Raw genomic sequence first — 22,606 nt, 5'->3', positions numbered from 1 at the left:
AGGAGTAAATTGATTGAGACATGCAAATGTGGAGTTGATAACAAGTGTGTATTTGGTGTTGTTGTTGTTACCATGCATTCATTCACATCGATGTATGCAGTAACATCGAGTGAATGGGCGGTATGGTGAGTGAGAAGGGCGGGCATGGGAATTGTTTGTGTAGTGACCTTTGTTACCGTTGGTAGTCAATGGCAATAATTTACATATATATATTATATATTAAATGTTGTTGTTATGTACCACACACACAACCATCTCAACGTCATGGCTCCATTCATTCACTCGCTCATACATACACACATAATATAATATGTTATATGAATGGAAAGTAAGATGGAAACAAGGCACATGTTCGATCGTTATATGAATGAATATGTTGTGGTTGTGTTTGATTGTTTGATTGATTGACTTGGTAATTGGATGGTCCATTGCGGAGGCGCCAGGCCAGCCAAGTTATATATTAATTATTAATTGATTGATTGGAATGGATTGGATTGATTTGATTGGATGGATTGGATTGGAACACGTTGGCGATGGATGTGATAATAGTGTTGTTGATGTTGATAGTTACCCAAGTTGATGAAGATGATTTGTACTTGTTGTATATGTATGTGTGTCTTTCCTCTCTGTTCACAACATCAACAACAACTACAACGATACAATAAGATTGAATGAATGAATGAATGAATGATGGATGATTGATATATCAATCAAACAAACAAACAAACAATCACAAGAGAGTTTTAGTGTATGTCAATGCACAGAGGGGCACACAAACACACTCTTGAAAGGGTAGTAAACCATTTATGGACTGTCCACGTGCCTCTCCGATTTGGTTTGCACGCCCATCACAAAAAAAAAGATCCCCATCTTTTGGCGAGGCCGAGGCATAGCCTCCACACCACACATACGCACACAGAAGAAGGGATTTTTGGATATCGGGACACACACTGACATCCTGTGATGGTCTATCCTTGGACTGTATTCGTGTCCTCTCGCATAAATATCATCTTTGTCATTCATACACACACATCTTGTGATTATCATTTTCAACATCGATGCATGAATGATTATGTTTGATTGTTCTTCCTATCTTCGCCCATCCCATGTCTTGTCTCCTTGATCGTGGAGTGCCACAACATGAACAAATAACAATTGCTGTCCAATTGGAATATTGTTGATAGATTGAAATGGATGTTGGAAATGAAGTATTACCTTTATGTTAAGTTGAGATTGTTCCAAGTATCTTAGTTGTTGGAGCTGGATGGGTAGATGGATGATTGATTGATTGATTGAATGAATGAATATGATTGATATGAATAAGTAGTATTTGTACAAAGTAATATAAATATTATGTAAGTATGATATATTATTATATATATATATATGTATGATTATAAGATCATCAATCAATCAATCAATTAATCAAACAAGACCTACAAACACTGTAACTAACTAAACTAAACTAAACAAAACAAAACATACAACAGACAGACGGACAGACAACAATAGAAATGTAGGTCGTTATTGTGCAATGTGTGTGTTGTTGTTGGTGTTGGTGAATATGGGAAGAGAATGGTGGAGGACGGGCGATGGACTATCAAAATCGATGCGGAAGGAACACTTGTGCTTGTTGAGTTGTTGTGGGTGTTGTCATCATTTATGCAACTTGGACCATCACCAACCAACCCAGAACCAGGGCATAGACGCAAACAAACAACGGGTGTCGGCCAACACCAAACAAACAAACACAAATATCCAAGCCGACATAGAGGACAGCTGTTGTTGTTGTTGGAAGTGGAACTCGACTTTGCCTTGCTCCATCCATCCTATCTCTGTCCATGAGAGTGCGATCAACCATTCAGCGATACTCCAATCTTGTTGCTTTCATTCATTCATTCACTCAGGAGTAGTAAGTTAAAGTTAGTTGAATGAGATATCTCATTCATTCATTCATTCATCCAACAGGTCCACCACCACACACCCGTTTGATGAAAGACGACAATCAGATGTGGTGGTGATGAGGGGTGGATGGGGCGATGGGTGCCACGGCAAAGTTCATAATTGTTGTTGACGAGTGAATGCCCCGATCAAATTGCCCAAACCGTGTGTTTGGTGCTTGTTTGTTTGGTGTGTTTAGATTGCACCACGTGATGGACTCGTTTAGATCATGGTAGCCAGCAACAAATAACCAAAAACAAAATATAAAACAAAGCCTACACGAAATTTGAATCACAGGAGATCAGCTGATGCTTTTTCCGTTGGTGACAACTTTGGTGAAGGTGTGTGTAAAATGAGACACATCAGCAAGCCCTTGGCAGGTGGTGGAGGTGGCGGCTGGCCAAGAGGTTGGATGGATGGATGGCTGAGTCGACCCCCCATTTATTGTGCTACACACGGCCGCCGATGATGTGACGGCCAAACACACACACGCACTCTTACCCCAAAGAAGCAGAAGAATGCGCATTGGGATTCGCGTCGACGGTCCCAAGTTTTCGTGTACACTCATCTGATGTTGGGTACTCTGTTGGCGATACCAACAAGCAGCAAACGATGATTGATGGGATGGTTGGTTGTTGCGACCCGTTTGGGTCGTTTGGTGGTGAACATTAAACGGCACCGTCCATCGAGGGTAGGGTAGGGCTGTGTGCCAGGAGACAGGGGGTCCGACCTTATGTTCTGTTTTGTTCTATCTTTCTATCTATCTCTTTGATCACATGTGTGAGCAAATATCGCGGTCATGGCTATGAGGCGGTAACTTCACACCTTTATGCGGCCAAGCCGACTTGAAGGGTTGGCAGTGTGGCTGCCAAGTGATGGCGCATGATCAATCGCCACCAGTGTTGTCAACGTCTTGTGACCCCTCTTGAACGACCTGTTGTTGCTGTTGATGATCTTGTTGTTGAACGACAGCGGTCTCTGGGAACATGTCATCTAGGTCATCGACAACGTTGTTGTTGTTGTTCTTGTTGTTGTCTATCTCAACGGACTCGACCATATCTTCATCGACATTGACAACACCACCATCATTGCTTGGTACCTCGAGTCCTGAGGCATAGCTTTGGTCCACATCGATCATGTCCACTTGCTCCTGACCGTGAACACTCGGTTGGCTCTGATCCACATCGACCACCTGCACCTCCTCCATCTCCACCTCATCGTCCAGGTCATCCAAACCATCCAACTGATTCAGTTCATTCTGTTGTTGCTGTTGCAGCTGCAGCTGTTGCTGGTGATCATGTTGCTGTAGTTGTTGATGTTCATCACCTTGTTGTTCACCATGCTGCTGCAACTGCTCGCTCTGATGCTGTTGTTGTTGATCATCCTGTGATGGAACGACCACGTCATCCTGGTTCATGCTGGTGTCGACATCCTCCGTCATTTGGCTGAGGTTGGCTGGCTGAGAGGGAGTGAACTGGGTCTGCGAAGGGGTGTCGAACGAACCGTCCATCATGGACGAAGTGAGAGGCGACTTCTTGCTCTGTCCCGGCGATGGCATGTGCATGTTAATGGACGCCGGTGACAATGGATTGAATGTGTTGCCGCCCTGTCCAACATTGCTCGTGCCATGATGATGATGATACATCTCCACGCCACCATTCTGCTGGTGTCCCGCCGGATCCTGCTGTGATGGCGTTGGAGTCTGTTGTTGATCGCTGGGCTCGACCACAAGCGACGGTGTTGCGTCCGAGCCAGTCTTGGGCGTCAGGCCGTCTGGGTCGGTGCTGGTCTTTAGCAGCGAGGGCGAGTACACAGACGGCGACTCTGCCGACAGGCTTGCCACTGCTGGGTGTTGATGTTGTTGTTGATTCTGTTGTTGTTGGCTCGATGATTGGTTCTGTTCGGATGGTGTATGTGTCTGTTGCTGTGTCTGGTCGTGCGCTTGTTGTTCTTGTCCGAGTTGTTGTTGTTGCTGCTGATGAGACGCGTCACCGTCCATTCCGCCACTGCTGCTTATGCCGCCGCTGTTGTTGATCGAGTTTGTGTCGGTCTCACCGCCTATTGACATCGGGGTATCAGTCGCAATATGTGATGATGATGTAGTATTATTGGGCTCATTCTTCACTCTTATCTTTGACTCCTTGATTGAGTTGTTTAGCTTTGACAATGTATCATTCCTCTTCATCAAATCACTTCTGAATCTATCCACTGTATTCCTGGCCTGCTTCACAGTCGACAATCTTGTTCCCAATGCCTGATACAATGCCTCTGGTGACTCCTCCTTCTCAAACGTTCCATTATTCGCATTATTATATATTATATTCTGTTTGTTTATCTCCTACATTACATTAAGTTGATTGATCGATTGATTGAGTGAGTGATTGAGTGAAGATGATTGATGGGATATATATCAACTTACAACGAATGAGTATATGTCATCACAGGCGATCTCGAACTCTTCGAGCTTCTGGACGAGGCTCATGTACTCTTTCAGTCTGGTCTGCGTGTCTTTGTCCGATAGGATACTGTTTGATATCATCAAAAGGTTGCGTAGATGTACTCTTAATGTCTTTATAGTAAAGTCAACAGACATCTGTTGTTGTTGTTGTTGTTGTTGTTGTAATTGTTGTTGTTGTTGTTGTGTTAGCTGCTGTTGTTGTTGTGATTGTGATTGTTGTTGTTGTTGACCTGATGTCGCAGCACCAGTATTAGCAACAACATTAGTTTGTTGTTGTTGTATTTGTTGAGGTTGCATTGTTGTAGCCATTGATTTTTGATATATATATTATATTATAAGTTACCAACTATTATTAATAAACTAAAGTGATTGAATGTGGTATGATCATTAAAGAGCAATGTGGATTTGAATGAAATTTCATCAGACCCATAAACCAAAATTATCTCATCTGTCGAACATCATTGGACAAGTACTACCTGGACCATTATTCCTCTTCTCATTTATTAACGGATGTCTCAGTAATCAACATTTACTTTAGGAGACTCATCTTCTCTTCCGTAGCAATGTCCTTGTTAGTAAGGATTGGTGTTAGATTTGGGTAGTGTGCCGGCTGTTGTGGTTGTTGTTGTTGTAAATATGCAGCTTGGTTCTGTCCAAATGGTGCTCCATGTGGCTGGAAATTGGCACCAGTATTTTGGAAATTCATCTGTGACTGTTGCATGTAAGCCTGTTGCTGGGGTGTGTCCATTGCGGCTGGCTGGACGGGTATGACACTGACGGCTGGGAAGGGGAAATCGACTCTGATTCCCAGTCTGGAGTTCGTAATGAAAGAGAAGATGATACCACGGGATTCATACTGACAGTTGGTTTCATTGAGTGCAATATTCATCAATCTGTTTTTTTTTTTGTTATAGAGTACGATAGAGATTATAAAGAGGATAAACCAGGCAATCATTTAGAAAGTGAAGATTGGCCAGTATTCAATATGATTGGTGAATATTAAAACGTTGAAGGTGATTAAGAAGACTACTGGGAAAGTGCAAAAGATCAACAGTTTTCTTCCGAGTTTTGGGTCCACCACCACCAAAGATTCATTATTATATTGGCAACTGTTCCCTGGAACTCTTGAATGGTCATCACACCATACAGTTCTGTTGGGTAACTGTTACTAAACACTTGAGAATTTTTTCCTTCATCTTTAATGTAAATATGATTCATTATAATAATAATAATAATTATTATTATTAGTATTATTATTATTATAAATATTTATAGGTATGATATGAATTATATGTACTGAATGTCAACATTTCCATTCTTGATTGATCAATAAATAAATGTACAAATCGGGTGAAACAATCAAAAAACCCCCCCTACAACTTTAGACGAGTGTCATCGAAACGAGAATATCAACTGCACTGTTTGGTGCCCATGATTGAATCTTTGGTTCTCAAGTGATTGCCATTTTGGAAATAGGTGCGGTGTTGTCAAACTACTTTATCCAATAATGTCCAACATCTTGGTAAAGTTTTTCCAAAGATTGATTTTAATTGCGATTGAGCTGATTGACAAGGTCATAGAATATTTACTTGAACTTGTTAAAGTTATTCCTTATCATCATGATTGATTAACTTTCTCATGATACGTCTAGATCGCCTGTGAAAATGGATTGATTAGTTGATTGAATTATAAATAGATTATTATTGAAATGATCAATTATTTATTGACTAGATGTGAATTATTATTACATTTAATAACCAAATTGAATGTTCTTGTCTACATAATCTTATGGTCAAAGGAATTATTAACACTTTGGATGTTAGTGGTAACACCACTACAATCATTCAATCAATCACTCAAACACACACTTTGCCAAATCAACCAATCAATCGATCACCTGCATATCAGATGGGCCAAGCATTATCAAATAGAAAGAACAAGAGGAGGATAAAGACATTGTTGGTCGGACTTGATAATGCAGGCAAGACAACAATGTTGTATAGGATGATGGATTATAGTGTTGATGATCAACTGTCGTTTGTAGAGAATGGTATAGAGTTTGTAACATACAACAACTTGGATATCTTCACTTGGGATTTGGGTGGCTCAACAAAGTACGGTCATAGATGGAGAGAACACTATAAGACAACAGATGCATTGATCTATGTATTGGATTCAACAGATACAGATAGGATCAATGAAGTATTTGAAGAGTTGAAGAAGATATGCTGCGATCTTAAACCATTCGTACCTGTACTTATAATGTTGAACAAACTAGATATCAATAGTGGGTCATCATCACCATCTTCATCAATATCAGTCGAGTTGATCAATGTATACATGTCATCGATATTGGCAACATGGCAGTTTCATTGCCAACCCAGTGTCGCCACACGAGGCGAGGGCATCCAAGAAGGTCTGGCATGGCTCGACCGAGCACTGATAGAGTTAGATTCGCGTAAAGAGGCATCAACATACACATCAAAGTAAAGTGTTGGTCATTCAATTATTCACTCATTCGCTCACTCACTCATTCATTCTGGAATTTGGAAACTTGGTGGAATCAGTCAATCAATCAATCAATCAATCCCATCAACAAAGTAGTAGAGGGTAGAGGGTATTGTTTAAAGAGGTGATGTTATTGTTTGTTGGTTGGGTTGGTAGGGTGCACAAAGGTAATCGTCTTACTTTGTAAACAAATATGATTGATAAAATGAAGATAATCATTGGCTAGTCGAGGCGTAGTTGGGTTTCTCTTGGGATGCCCAACGAACATTAACCGTGGACTGGTGGCTGCAATATATGCAGTCGCTAGGAAACAAACAACATTCCTTCACCAGGCTTGGCGGCATGGTGAACAACGCCTCGACGATACGCAACTACCTAGACCAACCCCTTTTACCCTAATGTGGAACCCATCACCTGATTGATTGTTTGATCATCACCAAGATTCTAATTTTCCAAAGGGGGGTATCACGAAATTCATTCAATCAATCAACTCAATCAAGATAAAAATATACAGATAGAGATGATGAATAGGTGTACAAGTGTCTTGAGCAATGGACTGAGAAGGTATCACAGTTCGTCATGCCAGGCATCATCATTCAATTGGACATATCAATCTATGCGTCTCTACACTACAGACTCATCATCCTCATCCTCGACATCAAAGGCATCAACAACATCAACGACATCAACGACAAAGAGAAGATATAGTGCTGCATCATCCAACTCCAACAACTCCAACTCAAATAATACCAATCATTCACATCATGGTCAACATCATCATACACAGCAGACTGCAGGTGCATCTCAACAGGTGACCCACCCTGCATTGGTAAAGCTGTCAGAGATGCCACAGAGGATCAACTATCAAATATCAAGAGAGAACAACAACCCAGTTGGAATCAACAGACAAGAGGGCAGCAGGACACGCTTCACCTGGAAAGGACTGCCGCGCACCGTCCTCATCGTCAAGAAGCACAAAGACAAGCGTACAGCAATGTGGCTACACACCATCGCGTTGTAAGTCACACTCATTGATTGGCTGATAGTGAGTGTCAGGACTAACACAAGTGAACAACTCAGATGGCTGAAGGAGAAGTATAACCTTAGAGTGTTGGTCGAGCCCAATGTGTTGGCTACGGTCGAGTCGTCACATATTGAGAGTTACTCGGATGAGGAGAGACATATGCTTGGCAAGGTTGTGGACTTTGTAATCACACTTGGTGGTGATGGTACACTACTCCATGTCTCATCATTGTTCAGGGAGGATGTACCACCTATCATATCATTCCATCTCGGTACCCTTGGCTTCCTGATGCCATTCAGTAAGTTTCGATTGATTGGCGGGTGCGGTGCATATGCGTGATCGCGCTGGACAATGGACTGACGCTCAATCACTCAATCAATCACATGAATGAATAGACGTGGAGGACTATCAAGATGCAATCAGCAATGTGATAAAGGGAGAGTTCTTGTGCACGAATAGGATGAGACTCACTTGTGATATATACCAGAAACAACAGTTGGGCACAGATCAGCCTTCAAAGAGCTTCCAGGTGATGAATGAAGTGACGATACATCGTGGATCAAATCCACATTCGGTCGTGATCAACTGTACGATCAATGGTCATATGCTTACCGATATCGTTGGCGATGGACTGATCGTTGCCACGGCCACTGGATCAACGGCCTACTCACTGTCTTGTGGCGGTCCCATGGTGCATCCCTGTATAAACTGTATATTAATCACGCCCATTGCGCCAAGCTCCCTAACGTCCAAGCCATCACTGTTGCCCGATGACTCGGTACTCAAGTTGAATGTAAGTGCCATGGATGGATTGGAATCATTCCTTATTTTAACAATCAATCAAACAATCATTCCAACATGAAATAGATATCACAAAAGGGCAAGTCATTCACTACAACGTTTGATGGTACTCGATCAATCAAGATGGAGCATGGTGAACATATTATTATACGCAAGTCATTCTATCCATTGTTGACCATTAACAGACATAATGAGACAACGGATTGGGTACATGGCAATGGCAAACTGATAGAGATGAGTGGAAACTACACATTCTGGAACCAATCCACGCATTCAACATCGGCCAACTGAGGTTCTTGATGAATAAAACAACTGGCCCGTCCTGTCCACTACATGGCTATTGCACTTGTGTGAGTATGAATGAGTTTGAATTGAGTGAGCGCAAGCAGGGTATATTGCTGGCATATCAAGATTCTGATGAGGAAAAGTTCATTAAATGGTGAACAATGGTGAATGCTGAGCTATGACACCATAAGGGGGCCATATTGAAGAGAGTATGCTCATTCAACTTTGTTCGTCGCCATTGTCGCCATCATTGCCATCGTCGTCATTTCCACCCTTGTCGTCGCCATCATGTCCAGTTGGTTTCGGTCGAATGATCTTGTCATTGAATGTGTCGATGAGGTATTGAAGAGTTGAGATACCAGTCGAGCGATTCTCAGCTTCGATGAATGATATGGTTGTAGGATTGGAGAACCAATAGAGAATCCAGTGTTTGTACAAGACGGTCGCCAAAGTGAGTATGGGGAAAAGGAGTTTGATGCTCCAATCAACTCCAGCACTGTTTGCCTTCTTTCGTTTGGTGTTGGACAATGATCTTTGAGCTCAATGACAATGAAGATGCCACAGGAGTCAATGGATGATGTGTCAGAGATGATGAAGTCTGTGCCTTGGCGATCTGATAAAGGCTGCGTTGATCAAAATCTGCTTCTGCTCTTGATTCTGAAGCTTAATGTCCTGGAGAAGTTGTACCATCTTCGCGACTGTGATAGTAGCATTATTAGTATCAATCGAACACATCATTCGCTCTTATTTGTACTTACGATCATTGTCATCACCTCCTCCTGCAGCACCGGCTAGTGTGTTTATGTTAGTATTGAATGAAGACATTCCGTCGAAGTTGTTTGTACATACGAGCTTGGGCGACTCAAACAAAGATAGTGGTGAGGGTAGTATCCAATGGATCTGTTGACGCAAGAGCGTTGGTCATCTCTTGATCTCGATAGAGGTTTATCTTGGAGATTGGTGAGGTGATCCCAAAGGTATCTTTGATAGCTGGCTTGAGTGTGGAGTACAACAGTTGATGGTTGGCTCGAAAGGGAACAATGATTTCTTCTTTCTCTGGAGGAGAGCCAGGAGGATGATAAACACATAAACAAGCGAACATCTTCAATAACTCGTGAGACAAGAGTTGTAATATTGTTTATTTGTTGTTCTTGTTGTTGTTGTGAGTGAGCATCCAAGTTGCTCTTTGTGTGTTGGTGTGGGATGGTAGTCATGAACTGATTGTCCCATTTTGGAAACTCATAAACAAACACATACTCATCGTCCAACTGAGGTACTTGATGAATAAACAACAACTGTCCACATGCCTCTCCATTTCCTCATACTGGTAGTGTTTCAGAAGGAGTATCCCATACTCCACCAGATGATTCCATTGTACCCATACTCTCTTTGATGAATGTGATCAAACTACCAGTTGCTTGATTGAGTAAATCACGTTTGAAAGTTTCAAAGTCAGTGAACTGTTCCAAGATTACATATGGGCTCAGTTTGATGATGTTGCTTGTGATCAGCTGTGACCGGCGAGGCACCCGGAAATGGTCTCTAAAGATGTCAAATGTATCGATTCGTCGATCATGATGGTGGTAGTGGACAGTGTAAAGGGCCTCCGATTCGGTTGCTCGTCGGACTGAGACCTGAATTGGGCTCACATAGTCGCTCATGTGGAACTCCCTGACAGAGGGCAAACCTATGATGCACCACCTGGTCAAATGGTTCAGGGCAGTTGATTCGGCGTTCTTTAATTCACCTATATTCATGAACATACGTTTGATGGGATACTTGATATACTTGAGAGTTTCGTGGTAATACATGGTTGTTCCAAAGATTCGGATCATGGATCCAGTCACGCTAACCTCTAGAGGAGAGCAGGCACTTCTAAACAGTGCGGGTTGGAGGTAGAGGATTGTGTGGAGGTTCCTAAGAGACAGTCTTCTGAGTGACCGCGGGAGGAGCTCCACTTGACCTCCCATTTTGAAGTTGTCCCCGAATGATAGCTCTTGGAGACCTGGTGGGAGGACGTCCTTTCCCAACGGTTGATTGAAACAATATCCAAGGAGTAGAGTTGTCAATGAAGAAGGTAGGACACCTGGCGCGATTGGGTGATTGAAGTGTGGCCCAACAGACAGTTTAGTGAGTGTGTCTGGCAGGATACCAATGTCCAAGACTTGGTTAAAGAATGAAAGTTCAAGAGTGTCCATGATCAAGGGAAGTGACCCATTGATTAAAAAACTCTGCTGAGGTCCAATGTTTTGTGATTGATGTTCAATACGGTCGCCTGCTAACATGGGTTGTCCAAATGTGAGACACCTAAGAGTGTCTGGAAGCAAACCTTTGGCAAGTTGTTGGCCCTGGCAATAGTTGCTCTTGATCGTCAACGATGTGATTGATTGAGGCAAATCACCAATATATTGCGAGTGCTCTGAAACATGACTCCGAATGTCAGGGATTTGAGAAATTGTGGCAATGAACCAGGAATAATCGATTGATTAAAGCAATGTCCAAACTCCAAGTTGGTTATGCTGTTGGGGAGTACTCCTTGAGGTACCAAGTGATCATAGTCCCATCCAAAAAGAAGGCTGGTCAATGTTTCTGGGATAGATCCCACCTCGAGCACCTTATTAAACTCCTTTCCAAGAGTAAGATCGGTCAGAGTCGGCGGTAATGAGCCGGGTGGTATGACCTGATCGAACTCACAGCACATTCTATATGTGATCAGTGATCGTGGGAGTCCGTGGAGATCAATCAAAGCATCTCCTGGATTCTTTGGGGATAAGTAGGATTCGCCACTAACCTCATCCATGGCCATGTCTAGGATTGAAACACTCGATGGGCAGCTGCCGTACAAGTGATATTTGAATCGCCCAACCACCTTGATGTAGGTGAGTGATTGAGGGAATACCTCTCTGGTTGGTCTTCCAAAGACGTTGCCTAGGGTCAGCTTGACTAGAGACTGGGGCAGACAACCTGGCTGTAGCTCATAGAAATATGCCATGTCAAGTCTCAGTTCGGTCAAGGACTCGGGAAGGAATCCGGGGCATGAGTGGTTTGGATAATCCATGTCCCAACCGAAGTGAGGTTAGTGATTTCGGGAGCGAGGGGAGGCTGAAGGACTCGGCAAGCTTGGAGAAATATGAAGGGTTGGTGTTGGGTGGGATGCTGTTCGCAGTTGCTTCAAAAGCATGAGGAAGAAGCAGAGGCAAGGTAATGTTAAGCTTTTCATGGAGCAGTAATGTGTTGTCTTGGACCAATGGTGTTGGGATTGTGAAGCCAATGTCTGGAGCTGGTTGAGGTGGAGATTGTGTTTCATCATCATCTTGGTCAATGTCAGAGATCATGCTTGGATCCATAAAGCCGGGGGCATGATCATCTTGGTCAATATCAGAGATCATGCTTGGGTCGATAAAGTCAGGGGCATCGTCACCGTGTGGCTCAGGTGTTGGGTCTACAACCTCCTTGACAGGTTCAGGTTGTGTGGCAGATGGTGGAGGTTGGTCTGAATTGGTAACTGGTGCTGTACCTTGGTTGAGCAAGGTGTTCATTTGGTCTGTGATTGACTTTAAGTTGCTGCCCAGAAGATTGACGATCGGGTCTGTAGGGTCGTAATATTTATAGTCATCGAATAAATGACTTGGTCTTCCAAAGGTCAGCTCTGTGAGCGAGTCAGGAAGGGCGCCATCCTCGATGAAGTTATTGAGCATTCGAGGCAATGTGAGCGAAGTGAGCGATGGAGGGAGTGACCCGACGGTGATTGGCATGTCGTATCCAATATCATAGGTGAGAGATCGGACTGATGGTGAAATGGAGCCGGGCATGGTGAAGTGTCTGTAGGTCTTTCCAAATGACAGTGTGGTCAGGTTGACACCCAATGTGTCGGTATTGGAGACGTTGAACTCGTCGAGGTTCCACAATGTCTGATCATGGTTGGGAGCACAACAAAGGGCGACCTTCCAATTTGAGTGTATAGATTCCTGCTGACCATTCCCAGCGAGAGCACATCCAAGTCGTCCAACGAGCTGATGATCTCCCACAAAGTGATGTCTTGGAGTTTGTCCAAGCCCAGGGCTCGTGGCACAACCTTTGGAAGCTTGGCGACCACAGCCCTCAACCTTTTGTTTGTCTGTTTGATTGCCGAGATATCCCATCTATCATCCAAAAGAGATACAATGGATCCTATAACTTTATTTGTAAGTCTCTCCATCTGAGAGTGAGTGAGTATGAACGAATTATCAACATGATCAAAAATATCAAACTTGGTGATTACCTGATCACAACTTCAGCTAACATTTGTCMATTGATCACCACAACACAAACAAAAAATGAACAACAACAACAACAGAGATAATAATAAAGATGGTGATTGTATGACCCAGTCACTGCGCGCAGTCTTTAGGGACAAGCCATTGATGAGACTGATATGGTATCATGCACTACGCATCAGTATCAAACAACTGGTTCGGCGCCAAGCCACAAAGAAATCCAACGTCCAACCCGATCAACTATGCGACCTCTTTCCATGTCTACTGTCAAACGTCAAACGCTACCGCAACATCACCAGCATAGATTGGCTACTCGAGAACAACTACACATCACTGCTCGTATTGAAGTTGAAGCGTCGCGAGCCCCTAGCGTGGACCTTCAACTCACTGCGACTGGTCGCCTTTCGAATGTTTGATCGCGACACACTCCAACTCATTGTCGACACGTATGGCGCACGCGAGATCTTCACGGGCGAGGGCAGCTCTGACATCATAGAATGTTGTTGTCGCTACAACAACCTGTCGCTGCTTGAGCTGTATGTGCGCGACGGCTTGCCACAACGGAAATTTGATGTGTCGTCGCTGTACCGCATTGCCGCCGCGCGCGGCAACCTGCCTCTGCTTCAATGTCTCGAGTCGACTGGCTTGCGCGTCGACGACATCTCGGCGCTGTACATTGGGATGATTGAATCGACGAGCGCCCAAGTCGTTGACTACATCCACGCGAACATCGATCGTTTGGTCGTCCAGCAATCACCCCCAAAGCCGCGTAGCGGCGTAGCGCGTCTGGTGGGCGGCCTCGTTGGCAGCGACTCGTCGTCATCCTCGGCAAACCAGCAACCCTCCAAGGACAAATATCGCGCAGATCTCAGGGCCAAGGCCTCCACACTCATGTCCACAGACTTTAAGACAATCAACGAGGCTCATCTGTACTACCTCGTCAGCATCGGCAAGGTGTTTCACAAGCGACAACATCAACAACACAGCAGCCCGGCCGAGCTTGTGGCGCAGTATCGACAACAGGTGTGCCAAGATCTTGGCGAGACCCCGCCACTCGCTCTCGACTACCTCGCCATGCTCAACATGCTCGTGGCGCAGGGCTGGAAGAGCGAGATGCATCACGCCGACTTCCAAATCGCCCGCATGCACAACATTTCGATCACACGCTACGCCATGAAGACGCTCTTGAACAAGGCCAGCCAGACGTCGATCCTCCACTCGATGCTGCGGAAGGGCACGCTCGAGCAGCTTCAGTACGTGCTGCAAAACATTGGCCCAATCAAACAGAACAACTATCAAATGGATTACATCCTCGCGGCGACTGCGAATGAGTCGCCCGCCGTCGTCCAATACGCATACGACATGTTCAACTCATTCTTTGGAGTTGGCAACTCAGCCCAACAACAGGACAATTACAATTCACTCTGGCTCAACTCAATCATTGGATCCTCAAACATTGAATGTGTGCGCTACTTGATGACTCGCAAGGTCGCGCCCAAGGCTATACACATTAGACGCGCGCTAGAGGTGCACAACATTGACATACTCATACTTCTGTTTGAGAAGGTGCCGATGCTGGCCTACGAAGAGCTGTGCGTCAACAAGTTGTACTACTCATTCGTGGCCGAGCACTTTGTCACGCTACATCAACGCTTCCTCGCCCAGTGCCAGGCCAAGGCCGCCGCCAAGATGGACGTTCAGCTGGACCTCCAATCGCTGGCCAATGTCAGCTCATACTTTGGCCTGGACGACACGCTGAGGTACATTCACGAGACGGTCGACCCGACCCTGACCATATCGACCAAGTACGCCGCTCGCACCGGACAGTTCGCCACGCTCGAGTATCTGGCCGCGTCCGAGATGGGCGTGTTTGACGAGGACACGTGGAAGACTGTGGCGACACTGGGCGACGTCAACGTGTTCAGGCGACTGTACCAATCACAGATGAAGCGCACCAAGATGGAGTCCAAGGAGGCATGCGTGGACCTGCTCTCGATGGCCTATCTCCTTGGACGCGTGGACCTCATTCAAATGACGTACGTGGCGGATCAGCGACATCTACACCCGACTCTCGATGTACTCATTGAGACGATGAACAACGGACATGTCAACATGATACAATACTTCCTTGCGCATCACTCCTCGGCCATCTACATCGTCGAGCAACTTCGCGAGTATGCACGCCAGCATCACCTCACAGACATGATTGCACTGTTCCAGACAACAAAGCGTCGTGCATGCTCCAAATAGTTTGTTAGTTTCCAGGTTGACTGGAAATGCATGTTTACAAGTGCGCACTTGCGACTGTGATGGATGCGCACTGGATCGATCTCACCCGACACTTCGTCCACAAGGGATCGAGCACGCAAGGCCAAGCCCAACCCCATCGAGGTGATCTTTTTTTTTGAAAATGGATGTGTTTTGATGGTCGCAAATAACACGATCACATTTTTTGATGTTGTTTCAAACAAAATTTAATAAAATAAGTTGATTTTGTTTGAATTGAAACAATAACAAGCTGTTAGTGTTTTGATTGTGTGTGTGTTTGAGGGAAGGGAATGATTGATTGAATGATTGTGTTTGTTTGAGTGTGTTTGTGTGTTGAAGAATGTGTCTTGTTTGAAACGATCGCATCACAAGTTATAACAGTCATACATATACATATATTATATATATAAATAATACATTGATATATTATATAATATAACATCAGGGACCATCATTAACTTCATCATCAACATACTCAAACATCGAGTTTGCAAACTCATCAGTCCATCAATCAATCAAACGATCAAATCAATCAAACATTCAAGCAAACGATCAAATCAATATCGGGGACTGCTAGACAACAAGCAGTGTAGGATAACAAGGTTAGGATATACCATCAAGTGTAGTGAGTGAGTGAAGATCACTTTGTGAGTGGAGAGATAGAGAAATGGTATTCAATTATGTATCTAGTGATACTGCCTTGAATCGATTGGAGGCAGTATCAATGTCATATACTATATCATTGATCGATAGATGTTGCGAGATATCATCAACAATCAGGTATCACAATACAACAAGCATGCCAATCTCTGTAACGTAAGTTGTCGATCACATCATTCATTCAATCATTCAATCACTTACATGATGACACCGACTTAGACTTGTAAATGACACTGAACTTGATATGGGATATATGTTCTGCCTGGAGTCGAGCCAGGATGGTGCTGAACAGGTCAAGTATCAACCGAATACACCTATTAAGAGTACGAGTGTAGAGTTGCTGCCGCAGAAGGAGATGGTGTTGCATGCAAAGTATATCAAGGAGGTGCCATACAGCGATCGTACATTCTCTGTAAAGATCCCATTCAAGGGCACGCTGCCCACTGGCACAGAGATCAAGGTCGATGGCCAATTCAGCACGATCGTTCGAAGCGTCAAGTGTCCAACACATCCCGCATCCCTCAACTCATTGAACATCGATGACAACAAGTTGAATGCAATATATCAGATTGTAAGTTTGATCAGATTGATCACATGTGATCGATCGAATGATTGATTGAGTGAGTGGCGGTCACGTGACTAACAACCCATGCATTGATCAATCAATTGTAGACACAGCAACAATCACAACAACATAGTAGCGATAGTAACAGCGAGTCGGGAGCTGTGATTAGACACTTTTGGGTGAATGTGGAGACACAGGAGCTGCCAACGGTGTGTGGATGGACGTCGGACGCAGTCTCCTACGAAGGAGCCCTGATACGATCGTCGATGGTGTCGTTCAACACCAACACTGACGTCAACAACGTTGTGTTGCGATGGATGGATCAGAGCGAGACCAGACACAGCACACTGACACGTGGCACCGTGCTCTACAACCTGGAGAAGCTGGACGCCTCCACCAAGGCCATCGACAACATCGCCACGCTGGCCTACAACGAGCACCACAACTGTAGAATACAACTGCAAAGCACCTCCTCAATGATTATATATAGGTTTACAACTCTCTCCAAGCTCAGGTATGTTGCGCCAATCACTCGCTCACTCGCTCACTCGCTCACTCACTCACTGGAACCATCTCGCGATCAATCAATCAACACAGGCAAATAGAAGATTCAAAGAGTTCACAACAGGACATATCATATCTGATCAAGCTGTTTCTGGAGAATAACAGTATACGATCACCGGAATCATCGACACCACCAGCCACACCATCATCGAGCTTGTCAGACTCGACCAACTCATCACCCTTTTCATCACTGTCTTTCTCGGCGCCCGACAACAGTAGCACCAACAATGGCGCTGGCGGCAGGCCATCACTCCAGTCGTCGTTCAATTCACTGCAGACCTCTGGCGACCTGCTGACCAACCTCAGCCAGCTGCCACGCGCAAAGCCGCCCTCCCTTCAATCGTTCACCGCTCCGCCCTCCTTCAACAAGGACCTGTCCAACCCGATCGCGGCGTTTGTCTCGAACCGACAGTTGCTTGGCTCGTCGTCGGGCCCTTCGCCCACGCAGGCCAAGAGCAAGCGAGCGCCTCCTTCACTGCTGTCCACTGTAAATGCAAGTCGCGATGGCGGACCGCCCGACCTGCGCCAGCAGCGTATGGCCAGCTACAACAAGATCAATCAGATGTTTGGCAAGCCGACCAAGTCGGACTTTACGCGCACAACCATCCCGCTCGACGAGATCGAGCCGGTGGCCTTTGACATTGCGCTGCAGCACATTCGAACACAGTGGTGGAACCGCCCGCGACTGTCCACACAGGAGGAGATACAGATGGTACGCTCGATCGTGCAGTCCGTCATCACGAGCGATAAGATCGAGATGACCTATGTGATTGTTCGGCCGTCACCCGCGGCATCGCCAAGCGGCAGCGTGTCAGACCTCAAGAGTCTGCTCGCGCCCAAGTCACCGCCCCCCGTCCAGGAGGGCGAGAAGCAGGTGGATGCCGAGCGACTGAAATGGATAATCGAGGAGGTTCTTAATGGCGAGCGACACAGGTTCCCAGCTGCCGATAGCCAGACGGCCTTTGAGTCATGGTGCAATGTGTGCATTGGCGAGACAGTTGGCATGCGTCCACAGATGGAGGACAAGCATGTGTTCATCGAGCACCCCGACTGCCTGTATGGCACGGCGACCGCGGGCCAGGCAACTGCGCCCGAGAAGCTGTACGTCGGTGTGTTTGACGGGCACAACGGTAGCGTTGCTGCCGAGTACGCCAAGATCAACCTGGGCTTTGAGATATTCAAGCAGCGACCAGCGATGACCAGCGCCGACCAAGTGTCGCGTGTCAAGGACGCCTATCTGGCCGTGGACAAGTCGTTCCTGGCGCTGGCCGAGAAGGACGAGCGCAAGGCTGGCACGACCGTCGCCACCGCCATCATCCATCGCGACCGCATCATGGTGAGCAACGTAGGCGACACCGAGGTGGTCCTCTGCAGTGGCGGCATCGCCATGCCCCTGACGACGCAGCATACGCCCCACAACGATCTGGAACGCAAGAGAATCGAGAGTGGCGGTGGCATGATCATCCAGTACGGCACACTGCGCGTCAACGGCGTTCTGTCTGTGACGCGAGCGGTTGGCGATCGCAACCTGAAGGAGTTTGTCATTGCCGACCCGGACACGATCGTTCACACATTGACCAAGCAGGATCAATTCATCATCATGGCCACCGATGGACTGTGGGATGTGTTCACCTATCAAGAGGCATCCGACTTTATATTGAGCAATGGCAAGAGTACAGGTACATCATCATCTTCATCATCATCATCTTCACCAAAGTTATCATCAACAACATCAAGTAGTAGTAGTAGCAGCAGCAGCAGTAGTAATAGTAACAGTAATAGTAATAATAATAGTAGTAATGGAAGCGATAACAACAACAACAACAACAACAATATGGTAGTTGACGATACATCATCATCACAACCAAAGAGCATAGCAGACAAGATTATACAGGAGGCCATGAACAGACATTCTCGAGACAACATCACAGTTGCCATAGTATTCTTTAGAGACAACTATCAACCACCTTCATGACCATAGAGGTAGTCATGTCTGTCAGTTGTACTATACTACACCATTGATCATCAACACACATTACTCCGCCAATCTATCCATCCCATTACCACGTTCAATCCCAACACAACAACTCTGTAATTATAAAGCTTCCCTTCCCCAACTACATCATCCACTTATATCTCTTCTCTCTCTTCATTCAATCATTGACATGTTACACATTGAATGTGTCATAACTTGAACTTGAATTGACTAGTTTGGAGATTGATGGTGATGTGCATGCTTGACAGTGCAGGTGGGAAATCCCACGCTAATACCTTTGCCCCCTGTTGGTGCTGGAGTGATTATGACTCATTTGGACAACAACAGTTGATTTTTATTTATGTTTTGATGTGAGTTTAGAACACAACTCTGCGTGGTCTTTGCTCTGTCTGGTTCGACGCTTCGTTCATTGGGCCAAAAGGTCTCGTCTTATTCATTCATTCATCAATTCATTCTTATTTGCAAAGCAGTCAAGGAAGCAAGCAACTTGGTGTCATCTACATCTTATCATACACTCAATCATTCATTCTTCAAGTTAGTGTAGTAATAACAATAATAATAGTAATATAGATAGAGACAGATGATGTCTTCTGATAGTTTGGTTGATAGTTCAACTCCTGTAGTCGATCAACAACAGGAGGATGGCGAAAAGACACAACAACAACAACAACAAATAGTTCATACATCAGAAGAGGATGAGATTGTAAATGAACAAGAACAAGAACAAGAGGAAGAGGAACAAGAACAAGAAGATCAGGAACGTACTGCAGCATTGTTAAAGTTGAGAAGTCAGGTGATGGAGGATAGAAAGTCAGCTTATAGCAGTGATAGTGAGATGGAGTCAGCGCCACAGCCACCAAGATTGTTGAAGAAGGGTCCATCATTCAGGGGCAGTGGCAGTGGACTAAAGTCACAACAACAGGATGATGAAAGCGATGATATTGGTGCACCAAATGTTAATGTCAATCACGTACCCAAACTCATGGCCAACCTTGTCATGTTCTCATCCGACTCTGAGTCAGAGTCCACCTCTGGTCAACACGAGAAGAAGCAGAGGGATAAGAGACTGACCGGTGTGTGTTCTGATGGAACGAGTAAGTACTACAGCCAGTCAGACTGGGTGCGTGTGTCCATGTGGCGACATCATCTAACTCATTCAATCAATCACTGGAACTATTCCAATCACTCAATCACTCAATCAATCATCTAGGATTCCCCGTTCCATTTACAAAGAATCCTCTTACTCTTCATCCATTCTCCCAGTGGACATTCTTTGATTATGCCAAGAATGCCTCTCTGCTCAATATACTGTTGCTTTTGTTCAACTTGCCAGGTTGGGTATGTATTCAACTTCAAGCTCAGCCATCATGGCACCATACTAATCCATCCATCCACTCCATGAATAGTTCTTCATTGTTTGGTTCATGTTCTGGAGGTTTGGCTATAACATTGGCCTGGGTCTGATCCTCTACTACCAATCAAAGTATCAATTCTTGACAAAGCTGTTCAAATCAATCAATCCAAACAGTCCACTCTACAAGGTGCTCAAGGACTTCTGCTCATCTGGTATGGGAGATGACTATGATTATGATGTATGTTATTGTAATGGAACTTAATGGCGCGGCCATGGATCATCACACAATCATACTCACTCAATCAATCAATCAATCAATCCATCAACTTATCCAGAAAATACCAGCTGATTATAATTCATGGATTGCATTCAGACATGTTGTAGACATTGTTCTGGCCAATGATCTGGTGACATACATCGTGTTTGCCTTGCGTTACTATGAGTTCCCATCCGATGCCAACTGGACCATCATCCCAATCTACATCATTGGTGCCGTACTCTGCATCTTCACCTTCTGGGCCAAGACCGATGCCTACCGTGTCGTCAAAGACTTTGCCTGGTGTATGTACTCAGTAACCTGCCTCATTCAATCAATCAATCAATCACTAACTTTAACCATCACATTAGACTGGGGCGACTTCTTCTTCTTGGTAGAGCAGAAGCTTACATTTGATCGTGTGTTCTCCATCTCCCCACATCCAATGTACACGATTGGATACACGTTCTATTATGGCGCCAGTCTTATCTCCCAGAACTACGTGGTGTTGTACGTCAGTCTGTTTGCTCACTTCTGTCAGATGTTGTTCTTGGTGTTGGTGGAGGACCCACACATCCAGAAGACCTACCCAGACATTGTCGAGGATCCATTCATCCGTAAGGAGAAGGTGTCGTCCTACTTCCGCCACGACCTCATCGTCGTCAAGAACTTCTTCTTCCTGCGCTCGGGCGATCTGTTCACACTGCTCATCATCGCCTACACCCTGGCGTTCAATCTCATCAACCTGCCCCTCTGGTTCTACGTCGTCCAGGCCGTCTTCTGGCGTCTCATCCTTTCCTTTGGCCTGGGCATGGTGCTCCATCTCCAAGGTCACGACCAATGGTGGACCAACAAATTTGCTCAACTCAACCTCGACAGTCACACTGCATTCGAGAACTGGAAGAGGTATGTTTACTCAGTCCCATGTTCGCGCGCACTTACTAACACTCTCAATCAATCAATCAATAGCATCTACAACTTAGTCTTGATCATGACTCATCTCTCGTTCACATGCTGCTTCTTCAAGGTCGCTGAGATTGACTTGGACTTCTTTGGCAGCTCATTCTGGAGACAGATCGCTGGAGTCTTGTTGATTCTGCTCAATGCCTGGTCGTCGCTGTCCACCTTTGAGGTGCTGGGCAGCTTTGGTTGGTTCTACGGCGACTTCTTCATCGACGAGGTGCCATCGACACTCTACTACACCGGTATCTACCGTTTCCTCAACAACCCCGACTCGGTCACAGGCTTTGCCGGCTACTACGGCCTGTCACTGATCTCTGGCAGCTTCACAATGTTTGTCCTGACGATCTCGTCGCACGTGGCCAACTTCCTGTTCGTCAAGTACGTCGAGCATCCACACATGAAGAAGCTGTACGGCAACAAGGTGCGCACGCAGTCTGGTATCTCGCGTGGCATTCGCGAGATTGTCAACGAGGCCGTGTCGAGCTCGCCACCTCTGCAGAAGTTCAACTACTATGTAAATAAGACCAAGCACTTCACCGAGCGCGTCGAGAGGAGGGTCTCAGAGAGAATGAACAGAATGATGGACGAGCTGCGCGACAAGGGTATCCCACTGTCGTCCGAGCAAGCCACCATCTTCAAGAACATTCTAGACGCAAGCAATGCCGCGCCAAGCAAGAAGCCATCAGCGTCAAAGAAGCAGAATTAAA

General features: G+C 45.4%; 9 protein-coding genes across 9 annotated transcripts; 6 read left to right on the top strand and 3 right to left on the bottom strand.

The window, feature by feature from the left end:
• Nucleotides 1–2,827: 2,827 nt before the first annotated feature.
• Nucleotides 2,828–4,696, bottom strand: SAMD00019534_096340 (hypothetical protein; the record flags this gene model as incomplete). Its single annotated transcript, XM_012895101.1, has 2 exons — nucleotides 2,828–4,279; nucleotides 4,361–4,696. 2 exons carry the CDS (start codon nucleotides 4,694–4,696, stop codon nucleotides 2,828–2,830), a joined length of 1,788 nt encoding a protein of 595 aa, XP_012750555.1.
• A 1,620-nt stretch (nucleotides 4,697–6,316) lies between these two features.
• On the top strand, nucleotides 6,317–6,868 carry SAMD00019534_096330 (hypothetical protein; the record flags this gene model as incomplete). Its single annotated transcript, XM_012895100.1, has 1 exon — nucleotides 6,317–6,868. A coding segment is annotated over one exon (552 nt), but the record flags the coding sequence as incomplete, so codon positions are not given.
• A 613-nt stretch (nucleotides 6,869–7,481) lies between these two features.
• Nucleotides 7,482–8,724, top strand: SAMD00019534_096310 (hypothetical protein; the record flags this gene model as incomplete). Its single annotated transcript, XM_012895099.1, has 3 exons — nucleotides 7,482–7,924; nucleotides 7,988–8,229; nucleotides 8,327–8,724. Coding segments are annotated over 3 exons (1,083 nt in total), but the record flags the coding sequence as incomplete, so codon positions are not given.
• A 74-nt stretch (nucleotides 8,725–8,798) lies between these two features.
• SAMD00019534_096320 (hypothetical protein) lies at nucleotides 8,799–9,023 on the top strand (the record flags this gene model as incomplete). The annotated part of the gene is made up of 1 exon (XM_012895098.1): nucleotides 8,799–9,023. A coding segment is annotated over one exon (225 nt), but the record flags the coding sequence as incomplete, so codon positions are not given.
• A 213-nt stretch (nucleotides 9,024–9,236) lies between these two features.
• On the bottom strand, nucleotides 9,237–11,215 carry SAMD00019534_096300 (hypothetical protein; the record flags this gene model as incomplete). The annotated part of the gene is made up of 2 exons (XM_012895097.1): nucleotides 9,237–9,394; nucleotides 10,783–11,215. 2 exons carry the CDS (start codon nucleotides 11,213–11,215, stop codon nucleotides 9,237–9,239), a joined length of 591 nt encoding a protein of 196 aa, XP_012750551.1.
• A 795-nt stretch (nucleotides 11,216–12,010) lies between these two features.
• Nucleotides 12,011–13,159, bottom strand: SAMD00019534_096290 (hypothetical protein; the record flags this gene model as incomplete). Its single annotated transcript, XM_012895096.1, has 1 exon — nucleotides 12,011–13,159. One exon carries the CDS (start codon nucleotides 13,157–13,159, stop codon nucleotides 12,011–12,013), a length of 1,149 nt encoding a protein of 382 aa, XP_012750550.1.
• Nucleotides 13,160–13,378: 219 nt separating this feature from the next.
• On the top strand, nucleotides 13,379–15,523 carry SAMD00019534_096280 (hypothetical protein; the record flags this gene model as incomplete). Its single annotated transcript, XM_012895095.1, has 1 exon — nucleotides 13,379–15,523. One exon carries the CDS (start codon nucleotides 13,379–13,381, stop codon nucleotides 15,521–15,523), a length of 2,145 nt encoding a protein of 714 aa, XP_012750549.1.
• A 742-nt stretch (nucleotides 15,524–16,265) lies between these two features.
• SAMD00019534_096270 (hypothetical protein) lies at nucleotides 16,266–19,305 on the top strand (the record flags this gene model as incomplete). Its single annotated transcript, XM_012895094.1, has 4 exons — nucleotides 16,266–16,357; nucleotides 16,421–16,772; nucleotides 16,874–17,280; nucleotides 17,364–19,305. 4 exons carry the CDS (start codon nucleotides 16,266–16,268, stop codon nucleotides 19,303–19,305), a joined length of 2,793 nt encoding a protein of 930 aa, XP_012750548.1.
• Nucleotides 19,306–19,909: 604 nt separating this feature from the next.
• SAMD00019534_096260 (hypothetical protein) lies at nucleotides 19,910–22,605 on the top strand (the record flags this gene model as incomplete). The annotated part of the gene is made up of 6 exons (XM_012895093.1): nucleotides 19,910–20,420; nucleotides 20,537–20,664; nucleotides 20,733–20,918; nucleotides 21,016–21,241; nucleotides 21,308–21,842; nucleotides 21,906–22,605. 6 exons carry the CDS (start codon nucleotides 19,910–19,912, stop codon nucleotides 22,603–22,605), a joined length of 2,286 nt encoding a protein of 761 aa, XP_012750547.1.
• Nucleotide 22,606: the final 1 nt, after the last annotated feature.

Source organism: Acytostelium subglobosum, assembly GCF_000787575.1.
Source record: "Acytostelium subglobosum LB1 DNA, scaffold: scaffold23, whole genome shotgun sequence".
Taxonomy (NCBI): Eukaryota; Evosea; class Eumycetozoa; order Acytosteliales; family Acytosteliaceae; genus Acytostelium; species Acytostelium subglobosum.
The sequence above is the reverse complement of the archived record's forward strand: the minus strand, read 5'-3'. Positions and strand labels throughout refer to the sequence as shown.